This window comes from Dendroctonus ponderosae, unplaced genomic scaffold (assembly GCF_020466585.1).
Source record: "Dendroctonus ponderosae isolate FM_Combo_2020 unplaced genomic scaffold, Dpon_F_20191213v2 Dpon_F_20191213_6, whole genome shotgun sequence".
Classification (NCBI taxonomy): domain Eukaryota; kingdom Metazoa; phylum Arthropoda; class Insecta; order Coleoptera; family Curculionidae; genus Dendroctonus; species Dendroctonus ponderosae.
Genome location: NW_026018814.1, coordinates 3,841,829 through 3,854,384, shown reverse-complemented (window position 1 = coordinate 3,854,384; position 12,556 = coordinate 3,841,829). Strand labels below are relative to the sequence as shown.

At 36.1% G+C, this 12,556-nt stretch overlaps 3 protein-coding genes across 14 annotated transcripts in view; 2 read left to right on the top strand and 1 right to left on the bottom strand.

Annotated features, from left to right (window-relative positions):
• LOC109534119 overlaps positions 1 to 7,362 on the top strand; it is a 39,472-nt gene extending 32,110 nt beyond the window's left edge. For 4 of the 5 annotated variants that reach the window (XM_048667721.1, XM_048667722.1, XM_048667723.1 and 1 more), the window contains 5 exons: positions 1,491 to 1,674; positions 5,355 to 5,578; positions 5,869 to 5,960; positions 6,017 to 6,209; positions 6,266 to 7,362. In XM_048667721.1, coding sequence (XP_048523678.1) covers positions 1,491 to 1,674; positions 5,355 to 5,578; positions 5,869 to 5,960; positions 6,017 to 6,209; positions 6,266 to 6,537 — 965 coding nt within the window. In that variant the 3' untranslated portion in view covers positions 6,538 to 7,362. The remainder of the gene's footprint in view (positions 1 to 1,490; positions 1,675 to 5,354; positions 5,579 to 5,868; positions 5,961 to 6,016; positions 6,210 to 6,265) is intronic. The other variant, XM_048667724.1, reaches the window with a different exon arrangement.
• A 464-nt stretch (positions 7,363 to 7,826) lies between these two features.
• Positions 7,827 to 11,605, bottom strand: LOC109534122 (5-formyltetrahydrofolate cyclo-ligase). The gene is made up of 5 exons (XM_019899695.2): positions 11,567 to 11,605; positions 8,900 to 9,171; positions 8,358 to 8,485; positions 8,127 to 8,254; positions 7,827 to 8,070 (listed from the first exon to the last, which is right to left on the bottom strand). Exons 2-5 carry the CDS (start codon positions 9,041 to 9,043, stop codon positions 7,850 to 7,852), a joined length of 621 nt encoding a protein of 206 aa, XP_019755254.1. The 5' UTR covers positions 9,044 to 9,171; positions 11,567 to 11,605; the 3' UTR covers positions 7,827 to 7,849.
• The window catches only part of LOC109534117 (transient receptor potential cation channel trpm), a 45,975-nt gene continuing 43,805 nt past the window's right edge, over positions 10,387 to 12,556 (top strand). For 5 of the 8 annotated variants that reach the window (XM_048667710.1, XM_019899686.2, XM_019899683.2 and 2 more), the window contains exons 1-2: positions 10,388 to 10,685; positions 10,758 to 11,137. The gene's annotated coding sequence lies outside the window, so the exon portion shown is untranslated. Of the gene's footprint in view, positions 10,686 to 10,757; positions 11,138 to 12,556 lie in introns of all 8 variants that reach the window. The other 3 variants (XM_019899684.2, XM_019899682.2, XM_019899681.2) reach the window with 1 other exon arrangement.

Genomic DNA, 12,556 nt, shown 5'->3' with positions numbered 1-12,556 from the left:
CCAATATTAAAATTTGTAATTGCTTATAGAATTTTTGTTAAGAGCATATTGCGAAACACTTTAATTGGGATTAAAAATTGTTAATGATGGATCGAGAACAAAATGAAAGAGCAAAAGCCACAGAGCAGGAACATCTATGGAATATAAAATAATAAGTGCAGTTTTTAAAATAAAGGTTTGTGTTTTATCTCACAGTCACACATCATTGCGACAACGGCAAAAATGCTGAAAATGTTATTTTAGATTTTTAGTCCGGAGTTATAAGTTATATTTTAATTTATTTATTATCCATTTAATTAGTTTTAGATTAGTTGTAAGTAACTCTTGTTGTTGAAAAATTACATCAGTAAATACTTAAATATGTGAATAAACTATTAAGATGAAATAAAGGATCGCTTTTCTTTCGTTACATATATGTATGTATATTCCCTGAACATACCATATATATTCACTGAACATACACATGTACATTCACTGAACATACCATGTACATTCCCAGAAAATACACATGTATATTCACTGAACATACCAGGTACATTCCCAGAACATACACATGTACATTCAGTGTATAAACTCTGACAGATTCCTGGGACATACATGGAATGTTCATAATGAAACTCATGTATGTTCCAGGAATATGAATCACATGAATGTTCCAAGTATATTCTGGGAATATCATCTTGCTATGTGGGTTGTTTTCGGCCAATTTAAATCAAAGTCTCTGGTACATGGTCAGGTTTTTTGCCGCCAAAAGCTCATGATTAATGGAGGTTTACCAGAAAAATAATGGATTTCAGACCGAAATTTATTGGGCAAAGCTCGCAAAACAGATGCCATTAATCCGGGCGTCAAGAGTGGAGAATCGGCGGTATGCTAATAATTTTTTGCTAGCGGAAAAGTTGTGTATGGAATGGCCAATTTAAATTTTTGCCATAGTTTTCACGATTAGATGGAGATCAGATCCAGACGATAACTTTCCAACCTCTCGTCTTTTCGGGTAAGAAACAGTTATTTTTGAGAAAACAATGGAAATTTTCATCAATCAACCATTGGTCCAAGTAAGTCAAATATAAGAAAAGTCAGGAGATTTCCTGTTGATTGCAATTAATTAAATGACTGGCAAACACTTTGGCTCGATGACATGAATAATTGATAGAGCGTGAAGCGCACTGATTACTCGATAATATGGAGCTTAAATACAGCCCATGGCGAAAAACGACTAGATTCTGTTTCCTTTGACTGATGTTAGCGGGGAATGCTTTAGATTGCCAACAAACAGCCTTTGGGCACTAAATTCGCTAATTATTGATAGACTGAGGGCTGATTTAAATAGCGTTTGAGAACGTTATCCGCTCCTGGCCAACTATTCGACGGCCTTACTTCTAACTGGTATAATTTTAAGTCCTAAACGTTTAATTACCTACAGAGGAAAGTGGGCGCGTTTGAAGGAGCGAAATAAATATGAGCTTCTTAAATGATTGTTGTTTCAGTTCCAGATCATATCAGGCCCAGGGTGTGTTCGCTGCCAGAGAAAACTATTAATCCTAGATTAAGTGACGATCTCTATCGACTTCGAACCTTCAGCATCACTAACAAAGGAGTGGTGAATTGCGGGGACTCGATCATTAATCGTCGATCTCGATCGAACACTAGTGTGAATTCAATTACCAGCAGGTAACAAGTGAAGTTTTGAATGTGTTTTACAAACATCCAGTCCGGGCTTCATTCATTGGGGCATTGAAAAAGTTCTCCGGGTGTATGTGCTCATGGATCAGCGTGGCTCAGAAGCTATTAGCCTAATTATTAAAACTAGTACCTAAAAGTGAGGGTTTTATCAACTAAACCAGCTGCGGAAAATTTCAATAACGTAATTTCCAATTAAACAGAGTAGTTTGTTGGCGAGCAAAAGTGGCATAGTGTCAATTTTGTCAAGCCACTTGGCTAGAATAGAATCCATTGCAACGCGATATTTATTCGTTATTTTAAGGCAAATCTCTCCTTTTGCAGTTGGCAATATTTAATTAAATTCTCCGGCTCGTAGTCAACTGTTTGAAATATACTGGAATCGGTTTTGAGATTAATTATATACAGGGTGTCTCACCGGCAACCGCCGCGATCGATATCTCACAAACTGTAATTAGGAGAAATTTGAAAATTGGACAGTGTGCCAAGGTCATTGGGGGCAAGCGGCCTAAAATATTTTCAAAATGGCCACACTTCCGGTTGTACCGGAAGTAGGTATCAACTTGCTGATTTTAAATGGGACACCCTATGTATTATTACATTTTTGAGTTCTACTCCAAGTTCTAACTACAGTTGAGTCCGGATATAACAAACTTGAAAAATGAACTAAAACTGGTTCGTTAAAAGATAAACAAAATTCAATTTGAAATCTACTTCATAAAGTCTGTAATTTTTGTTTGTACATTTCTGCTGTAAAAATAGATATTATTTATGTAGTTTTCAAGATCACAAAAGGACTCCCAGATATGATTAGGAACTTGGCGTGATTGTAGAAAATTCCGAGTTTCTGACACTTTTTTTGTCATTTCAGAAATGGTTGGAACAGCATTAGTGTCTACAGTAGAATACGTTTCACCTCAATCGTCATCTTTCTCATTATCGCTTAAAGCTGTAGATGAGGTTACGGAGTCTATAATTTGCTCATCGGTCAACATTTCTCTTGTAAGAATGCCATTATCAATGCTCACATATTCGAAGCAATTGAAATCATTCAATTTGGTTTTAACTTGTTTTTCGACAACATTGGGACATCTTCGTCTGTGTCATACTCGTAGTCAGAGTCTTTATACTTTTCTAACCATTCGTTAAGTGGAATTTCATCGTCTGGTTCATAATCATTTTCTTTTCTTATAAATCCCCCATGCTTAAAGCAATTTGCAATGGTTTTTCGGCTAACTTTTTGCCAAGCTCTATGAACGAAATTGACTGCATCTAAGCGATTTATAGAAAATGTTTCATTTTTATCGATCGCGTCTAACGTTTTCATAAGAAGAATTTTTCACCGGCAGACTCTCCAACAATTTTTCCGCTACTAATATTATTCCTCTTCTTAAAACGCTCTTCCCAACTTTTAGAACAAGCGAAATCTTTGTTTTTGATTTTACTCCCCATTTCACTAGCATTTTCTTGCAAAACACTGCCACTTATGGGAACGTTTTCTTGTCTTTTTTGAGTTAGCCACTTAATAAGTCTCTTGTCAACCTTCTCATGTGCAGATAATTTTAACTTCCTACATCTAACATTTGTTTTGTCATACGCTGATAAAATGTTTTCTCTGTTTTTCCATATTGTTGCAACTGTAGACTTTCCAAGTGCCAATTCCATACAAATGTCGCTCTGCTTTACTCCACTTTTTATTTTGTTAATAATCTCGTACTTTCCATTTAGTGAAAAAGCTTTGCGTTTTTGTTTTTCCATTCTATAACGATTTACATACATAACGCGGCAAAAAACAACAAGTCACTGCCTGTCTCTCGCTCCCACTAATATAAACAACTCCGCACGATTGGTGTTGCTGAGCGTGGAAGTTCGTTATAAACGGAAAGTGAATATAGAACTAACCTAAAAAGTGATCGTTTTATTCGGAAGTTCGTTATAACCAGTAAAAAAATACGTTGGTCTTTATGGACGACGTTTCAATTAAAGGAAAAAAGTTTGTTTTAACCGAAAGTTCACTATAACTGGGTTCATTATAAGCGGACTTTACTGTATATTTCCTATACATCCTACAGGATGGCTACAGCCAAGTCTAACCGTTTTTGATATATTTGGAACTTTATGTAAAAATGACAGTTGCAGCCACTTGAATAATTATTCATTTTGCCTATAAGGGAATTTGTCATACTTAATTTGAGTCGCATTTATTTTTGAAAGGGACTTACTTTAATGAATTTAGAAAACATTTTGAAAACTATTAATACAAAGTGTTAAAAAAATACAGTTGAGAAAACCGCCCAAAAACAATTTTTTCAAATGGAAACCCCCATTCTTGATAATTTTGTCATATTCAGTATTAAAAATAAGTGTAAGTTTGTGTAACGGTGTCTATTCCAAAAATGTTCAGTTTTCGAAATATTGCCAATTTAATGTTTTCTTATAGCTATTTTGCCGCACCTTATTTTAAATCCTGTCACTCTTAGTTGCCATGACGAAAGTGTCCATTTTTAATGCATTCAAATGTCAAAGGAATGCTGACAGCTGTCAGTTATTTTTTGAAAATAATTAATAATCATGCCAGGGCGCTTCAATTATACAAACGAACATTATTTAAACTTATTTATTATTTATGAAGAATGTGATAAAGCTGTATCAAGAACATGTGACGCATTTGCAATTCGATATCCACAGAAACAGAAGCCTTCATGCTGTGCTGTTAAACAAATTATAGAGAATTTCCAGAATTTTGAATACGTCGTAATACCAGTGATTGATATAATAATAATTAATGATACATAAACGGTTCTTGATATAACTTTATCACATTCTTCATAAATAATAAATAAGCTTAAATAATCTTCGTTTGTAGAACTTAAGCGCCCGGGCATGATTATTAACTATTTTCAAAAGGTAACTGACAGCTGTCAGCTTTCCTTTGGCATTTGATTGTATTAAAAATTGCCACTTTTGTGATGGCAACTAAGAGTGACAGGATTTAAAAGAAGATGCTGCAAAATAGCCATATGAAAACATTAAATTGGCAATATTTCGAAAACTGCACACTTTTGGAAAATATATCGGTACACAAACTTTCACTTATTTTTTATACTGAATATGAAAAAAGTATCAAAAATGGGGGTTTCCATTTGAAAAAATTGATTTTGGGCGGTTTTCTCAACTGTATTTTGAAACTTATTTTCTGAACACTTTGTATTAATAGTTTTAAAAATGTTTTCGAAATTCCATTAAAGTAAGTCCTTTTCAAGAATAAATGCGACTCAAATTAAGTATGACAAATTCCTTGATAGGAAAAATGAATAATTATTCGAGTGGCTGCAACTGTCATTTTTTACATAAAATTTCAAATATCTCAAAAACCGTTAGACCTAGGTATAGCATATTATACATGAAATACATTTAGAATTTGGAGTAGAATTCAAAAATGTCATAATATATAGGGTGTTCCATTTAAAATCAGCAAGTTGATACACACTTCCGGTAAAACCGGAAGTGTGGCCATCTTGAAAATATTTTGGGCGGCCTGTCCCCAATGACCTCGGCATACGGCCCAATTTTCAAATTTCTGCTAATTACAGTCTGCCAGATATCGATCGCGGCGGTTCCCAGTGGAACACCCTCTATAAACTGAATGTTATTTGATATATTTTATCTAGGTCAAATGTATCTGGGGAGCGCTCACCTTTTGATGGTTCCTGTTGCGGTTCCGGTTACCACAGCGTTGGTTCCGACTCGTTCGACTCAACGGACGAAGTGGAAGTTCCCAAGTATCGGGTGGTCACTCTGGGGGATGCTGGAGTGGGGAAAACCGCTCTAGTTTCTCAATTCATGACCTCGGAGTACATGAACACTTACGATGCAAGTTTAGGTAAGACAAAAGGTAAAATTATATTTTTCTTTTTGGTGTGGTTTAGGTACTTAGAGGTGGTAGTGCGTTATAATTCCCTTTAAGCACATGTTTTCACTAGATTTTTACACTGGAATCTTGCATTGCGTTGGTTCACGTCACAGATACTAAAGGCAAAGTAGATTTTTAAAGGACATTTGCAACTTTTCGGAACAGATAAGAACGGAATGTTACTTATTAAATGTTCTCGAGCTCATTCAATCAATTCAATAAATATATCACACTAAACCCATAGTGCATGCGACTAAACTGAAAAATTCCAGATGATGAATTTGGAGAGCGGACTGTTTCAATTTTACTCGATGGCCAAGAGTCGGAGATGGTTTTTATTGATCATCCAGCTTCTGAAATGTCGGTAAGCAAACATGGTCTCGATAAAATCAATTTAATCGCATAACTCAATTTATCTAGGTTGAGAATTCTCTAAGCACATACGAGCCGCATGCCTGCATAGTTGTGTACTCAGTCACCTCTAGATCGACTTTTCAAACAGCTGAAGAAATCTTGAACTACCTATGGAAGGAAAACTGCACAAGGGACAAAAGTGTGATTGTTGTGGGAAATAAAGCCGACCTGGCCAGAGCCAGAGTGATCACACAAAATGGTAAGTTATAGAAGAAACTCAAACCTGCTCAGCACATTTATGAGAACTACTTTCAGAAGGAAAATGTTTGGCTGTAGCCAAAGATTGCAAGTTCATCGAGACTTCTAGTGGAATCCAGCATAATGTGGATGAGCTTCTAGTGGGAATCCTCAAGCAGATTCGCCTGAGAGAGACGTTGGAGAAGAAAAAGTCAATGACCAAAGAAAAGAGCAAAATGAAGGGATCCAAGACAAGCCTCCGGTTGCACTTTGCCAAAGAAATCTTGCAGAAAATCTGTCTGAACGACATTAGCAAGTCGAAGAGCTGTGAAAATTTGCATGTGCTCTAAATTTGCCAAAAAAATTAGTCCTGAATGTTTTCCAAATTTCAACACTGAAGAACCTACATACTACTTCGTGTTATTGGTGTATTTTAGAATTAGCTTTGTAAATAATATAGAAATAATAGGTAGAGAGAGGCCTAAAAGTAATAGTAGAAGTGAAAAACTGTCCTTTAAAATGTTGGAGAGAGGGAAACGAAATAATTACTTGGGGAATACAGAAACTAGCAAGATTGAATATCTGAAGCTGATTGAAGGAAAACGGTCAATAAAATAAGTAGTACCGTTTTAAATGTTTCGAAGAACATTCCTAGCCAAATATTTTATTTAAATATCATTTAGAGTTAATAGCTGATAAGAATACGCAGAGAGTAGCCATCGTTTTCTGTTTACGTAACAAAGCATTTCTTGACTTGAACCAAACCAGCACAACTTGCAGCCGAAGAAGTAAAATATTCGAGTTTTATTTGAATGAGGAAACTGCAAACAGCAGAACTTCACAATCGACAGTATAATTTAAACAAGCACAATTTACTGAATGAAGTAAATGATTTTGGGCTTACTTTCTGCAGATTTTTTCGTCCCATTTATAAGTCGCGGTATCCAATACACGCGCAAGAGGTTGAAAAGCTTTAATATTTTTGGTAGATGTTTGTTGTTAAACTACTCCTCTTAAACTATATAAAAAAATATATGTATATTTTCTCAAAACTTTGTAAGACAATCAGATAGTGACACTTTTCTATCGTAGCATATATCTCCGTTTCTCGAAATATATTTCAATGTTCTGGTTGTATACCCGTGAGTTTACAGCAATAAAATGATAAAATTCCAGAGTGTTTTTCTACTTTTTGATGATTGGGATTATTTTGAAGAAGCGAACTAATCTGGGCTTTCTTTGTGAATGGAAACGGTGTTATCAACTTCAAATGTTCTCTTGAAATCGTTAAGGTTGGCTGGTACAGCCAGTGTGGATAAATTGGCGGATGCGCCAGGCAATGACAACGAAGGCCCAAACGACTTTTATATCAATCAAAAATTACCAAACAAAAAATTGTTGTTGCAATCTGCATTCAGATGACTGAGAATCGAAACTTTTTGCGCAAATAGGCGCACCTTGACCCACATTACACATGACTGCGGGATACATCAGGTCCCAAAATCACTATAACATGGTGAATGCGCATTTTAATAGGCAACAAACAATGCTGCCTAGACAAAATGCCGAATGCGCCCCAATAACTGACCGATATTCATCTGATAATTTTCCGTTAATCCGCTTGTTTAAATGTATTTAGTTGCTTTCCAAATCTTTAATGGTCTACTCAGCATATAAAACCAGATCTATGGTTACGTCGGTTGGTCCCAAAGGTAATCTTTCTACGACTTGTTCCTTAAAGGCCAGTGCCACTGTAGCTGGCCGACATTCTTGAATTTCCTGCAGTTTCTTAATGTAAGCATCATAGTAGCCGCCGCCATGCCCCAGACGGTCTCCAGTTCTTGTAAAGGCCACTCCTGGGCATATTATTAAATCGAGGCCTCCTACATGGAAACAATGCAATTTGTCTTGTGGATAAATTTAACATTCCTCTATTTACCTGTTTCGAAAGCATCTTCTCTATGGTCCGCCAGTAACGGTTGCTTGATGTTCCATTTTGTCAGTGGCAAATTAGTCCAATCTTCCATTGAAGCCAGTTTCACCATTTGCATGCCAGCTTTACTATACCTGCAACAGATTCATTCACTTTCTGCTAAAAAAAAACGGCTTGAAAAAGCAAGTAAAAATGTTTTAAGTGTAAGTAAATTCCAAAAAATTGTATTAGCCCTGCCTTGGAACAAAGCACTGTTTTCCATCTTGAAATATTTTTCTCACTATTGGCTCAGTGTCGATTTCCGTTGCAGTGCTTAAAAACACGGAAACTCTTTTACTGGACTTGAAAGCATTTAAATTCATCAACTGAAACAAATAAATTAAATTAGATTCTGCGTTGCATAAACGCTGAAGTGATTGTCCAACTGGCTCACATTTTACAGCTTTTACTACCTACTGTAAAATGTGGGGCTGAACATTGATTGTGAAGTCATAAAAAACAGCCACGCTCTAAGTAATAAAATTCGTCAATCAACCAAACTGTTGACCGCCCAGGAAATTACTGGGAATATCCACTGCGATGGCGTATGTTATTAATCTGTAATTGAGGCAATTTACAGCCTCCTTTTATTGTTCATCCATAAAAGTTAAATAAAACAGAGTTTCCAGTAAAATGTCAATGGCGCCGCATCCTCCTATGATTTACATTTTTTTTGTTGATGCAACGAACGTGTTTGCTGTTTTTTCATCTATGTTAGTAAACATCGAAAACACTCTTACCTTTTGAAAAACAGATTTCGATTGGCTTAGCTTCTCCTCACAGGTAAGTTTAGCCAGTTTGCTGGCAATCTCCGTTCTCAAGGCAGCTTTTGCTTCGGATGTTGACGCCATTCTTCTGTACTGGGAAAAATGTCTTTTAAACATTGTAAAATCCTACTCAATATCAGGCTCAATGGTATTGATATCAGTGTTTATTGAACTTTAGCTTCTGCTTCTATCAAGAGACGCGTCAGTGTCGGCACTTATTTGCAAACATTTTTTGCATCTTTTATCTGGAAGAAATTTACAGCCTCTTTGAATTGAGATTTTTATTTAAAAATTTACGGAATGAAACAACACAATTCCTACCAAGTGTTGACCAAAACTTTTAATTTCGGAACGCAAATACGTTTTAAACAGTTAATGATTATGATCTTTATACAAAAATGTTTCGTGTGCTAGTCAACCAATCAATTAGTAGCTGTCTATGCATATCTACTAGTAAAGCGCATCCTTATTCTAATCAAATTGAAGGCTGGAGATAGTAAGAAATATACACGAGCCTTCAATGGCAATTGTAAAAATAAACCCGACATCGTAAAGCAAATAGACAAAAGCCAAAAATTGCGAATAACATTAAATGTAGCTAAATTCTATGTTAAATAAACACGAAATAGTTAACAGATTGAAAGGCCTTTTCGATGGATTGTTTGCAATTGCAGCAATTCCTACATAATCCAATCACTTCCGGTTAAGGGGCCCATCCCTGCACGAAAAAAAATTAAATATGCGAACATTGTATGAACTTTGTCAGGCAAAATGTTATAAATATACAGGGTGGACTGTATATGCAGGGTGATTCAAAATTGGCGTCATTCCTCTAGAGGTGTTGTCTGGGGGTGTCTCGAGAGTACAGAAAAAATAGCAAAAAAAATTAAATGTTATTTAAAACTCCGATATTTGCAAAAAACTAGATCGGAAGGATGGCAACAATGTTTTTCAAGGTAATCTGCCTAATTAACATTTCATAAGGTTCAAAATAAGCCACAGTTTGACAAATGATTGTTATTATTGACAAAGGCTGTCTACCTGTAACTATCTGATATAAGTGTAAGTACTTTTTTAATGACAAAAATTTTCATAATGTGACAAAAAGACCATAGTTTTTATTTTCGAATGCTTAAGTCTTCCAATAGGCTACCAATCAAACATGGGACCTTTTCAAAATAATGCTTAACAACAAAGTTGAAATTCGACCTTCAACTGTTAATATTTTCTTGAAATTTTCGAAAAAAAATGTTGAATATTTTTTTCGTACTTTCTAAGTGGGCCTCTATATACCCTTAAAAAGAATGACGCCAATTTTGAATCACCTTGTATATGGACCAACATCCGACATGCGGCCAAAAAAACAGTGTCAAAAATCCAATTGAGTAGTCAATGAAGTATGACGCAGCCCAACTCACCTTATCAGCTCAGTGATCTGAACTAAAGTGAACAAGATGCTTTTCGCTCTCAATCAAATCGGAAAAATCGTAGGTTTTCTTCGATTTAAGCACCAAAACTGATCAAATATCGATAGATCAACGTTTCTGAAGCATTTTATGTTAATTTCTCAAGCGGGATGGCGATTTTAAAGCGAAAAACGACTGAATTTTTGGTATAATTTTGACGTTTACTGTCAGTGCGGGATAGTGGCGGAGACAGACAGGGCCTGTTTGAAATGCGGCCTTACCCGCATTGAAAAGGCTTACTGGACTTTGAGGCAACAGAAATGGGAAAGCTTTGGATGACACTCTAAAAACTGGTGAGTGCTTGATTTAATTTGCTGCCATGCTTTCCAGGAATAAAGTTTTTCTCAATTTGTTTGTCATGTCAGGAGATTTGGAGGTTGGAGAGGCTGGAGAAACATCAATTAGTTGTTTTGGCACTGGATATTTAAAATCAAAATTAGTGGATTTTGGAAAAACTAGCAACAAGCACAAGTGTACATACGTATATACAAGGGATTCCAAAGGCGTGAAATCTTTGTTACCTGCAACGATTACAACTATCTGGCAACGCTTATGTGATCCAGATTGTCTGGATTTTTGGCGATCATAGCCGAAGCAGATTGTTGCGCCAACGAGCGTCCGCGAATCCATTCAGTGTGCACTGTTCTGTACCAGTGTTCTGTCATGAAGTATGTTCCATGTGTTAAAGTGCGGATCTCGTGTATAAGTGTGGCGTAAAAGTTTCGTTTTTCTGTCGAATGCCCAGGTAATTTCTTTCACATTTGCGACAGTAATTTTTAAATTTTTTGCTTGTTGTTGTGTATGTCAAGACAAATACCTTTGAAGCAAAATAAAGGAGTTTGCAACAGCAAGCTAGGTTGAGCCCTCAAGTACGTTTAAGGAAAGTTTCACTGCGAAAACTAACTTTCTGAATGAATTCCTGATGGCAAATATTTTGCCTCATTTAGTTCCATGGGTCGTTTGAACGTCGACACTTTTAAACAGCCAGAAAGACGGAAAGTGGGATTTTCAGCATTTTAGGTTATGTGCCTAGAAATGGTAGTGGCCAGCACAGAACATCCCCCCAACCCTATTTTTATAGGGTTGGAATATATATTTATGCGGATATATTTATAGGGGGATATTTTGTGGTGGCCAGAAACACAAAACTTAATTTATAATTAAAAGTACTTACCTGCGGAAATCAACCACAACCATTCCTCTCTCAGCAATAAGTCTGAACCAGTGATTTTCTATGCCAAAACCTTTGATATTCGCAGATAAGCTTTTATGACCAGGGGCGGATCCAAAGGAGGGGGGTCATGGGGGTCTTGACCGATGATAAGTCGATTTTGGAACAAAAAAAAACACGCCAATCGAAAACTTCTTGAAATCAAGACTTTTTGAGAAAACTGCGAAAACTTCCTTATGGATGGTTCGCGTTTTAAAAAGTCCATTTAGTTCTCTTTGGAATTATGTGAAAATCAGAGTTCTTGCTCTTTTTGCTTCCGAGAAATGCGCAAAAACGAGACGGGAAACATGAAATGTTGGCATAATCTTGCACCTAAGTGTCTGATATTAAAATTTTACTTTCTGGGTCACAACTACTCGAATTTCCCCACTCACGTTGTTACGACTGAATCGACTTTTCAATTATCTATCCAACAATGCCAAAACGAATTCTGTCGCTCGAATGGTTCTTGAGAAACTTCGAAAAAAGCAGCGTCATATTCAAGTGGATTTTGCAACTCAAAAAAAACCACACAAACCTAAAACTTCTTGAAAACAGGCTCTTTTTGAGAAAACTGCCAACATTTCCTTATCGATGGTTCACTTTCTAAAATAGCCATTTAGTTCTCTCTGGAATTATGTGAAAATCAGAGTTCTTGCTCTTTTTGCTTCCGAGAAATGCGCAAAAACGGGACGGAAAACATGAAATTTTGGAATAATCTTGCACCTAAGTGTCTGATGTTAAAATTTTACTTTCTGGGTCAAAACTACTCGAATTTCTTCACTCCTGTTGTGAGGACTAAATCGAATTTTCAATTCTCTATCCAACGATACCAAAACGAAAGCTGTGACGCAAATAGTTCTTGAGAAACTTCGAAAAAAGCAGCGTCATGTTCAAGTGGATTTTGCAACTCAAAAAAAAACCACGCAAATCTAAAACTTCTTGAATTCAAGC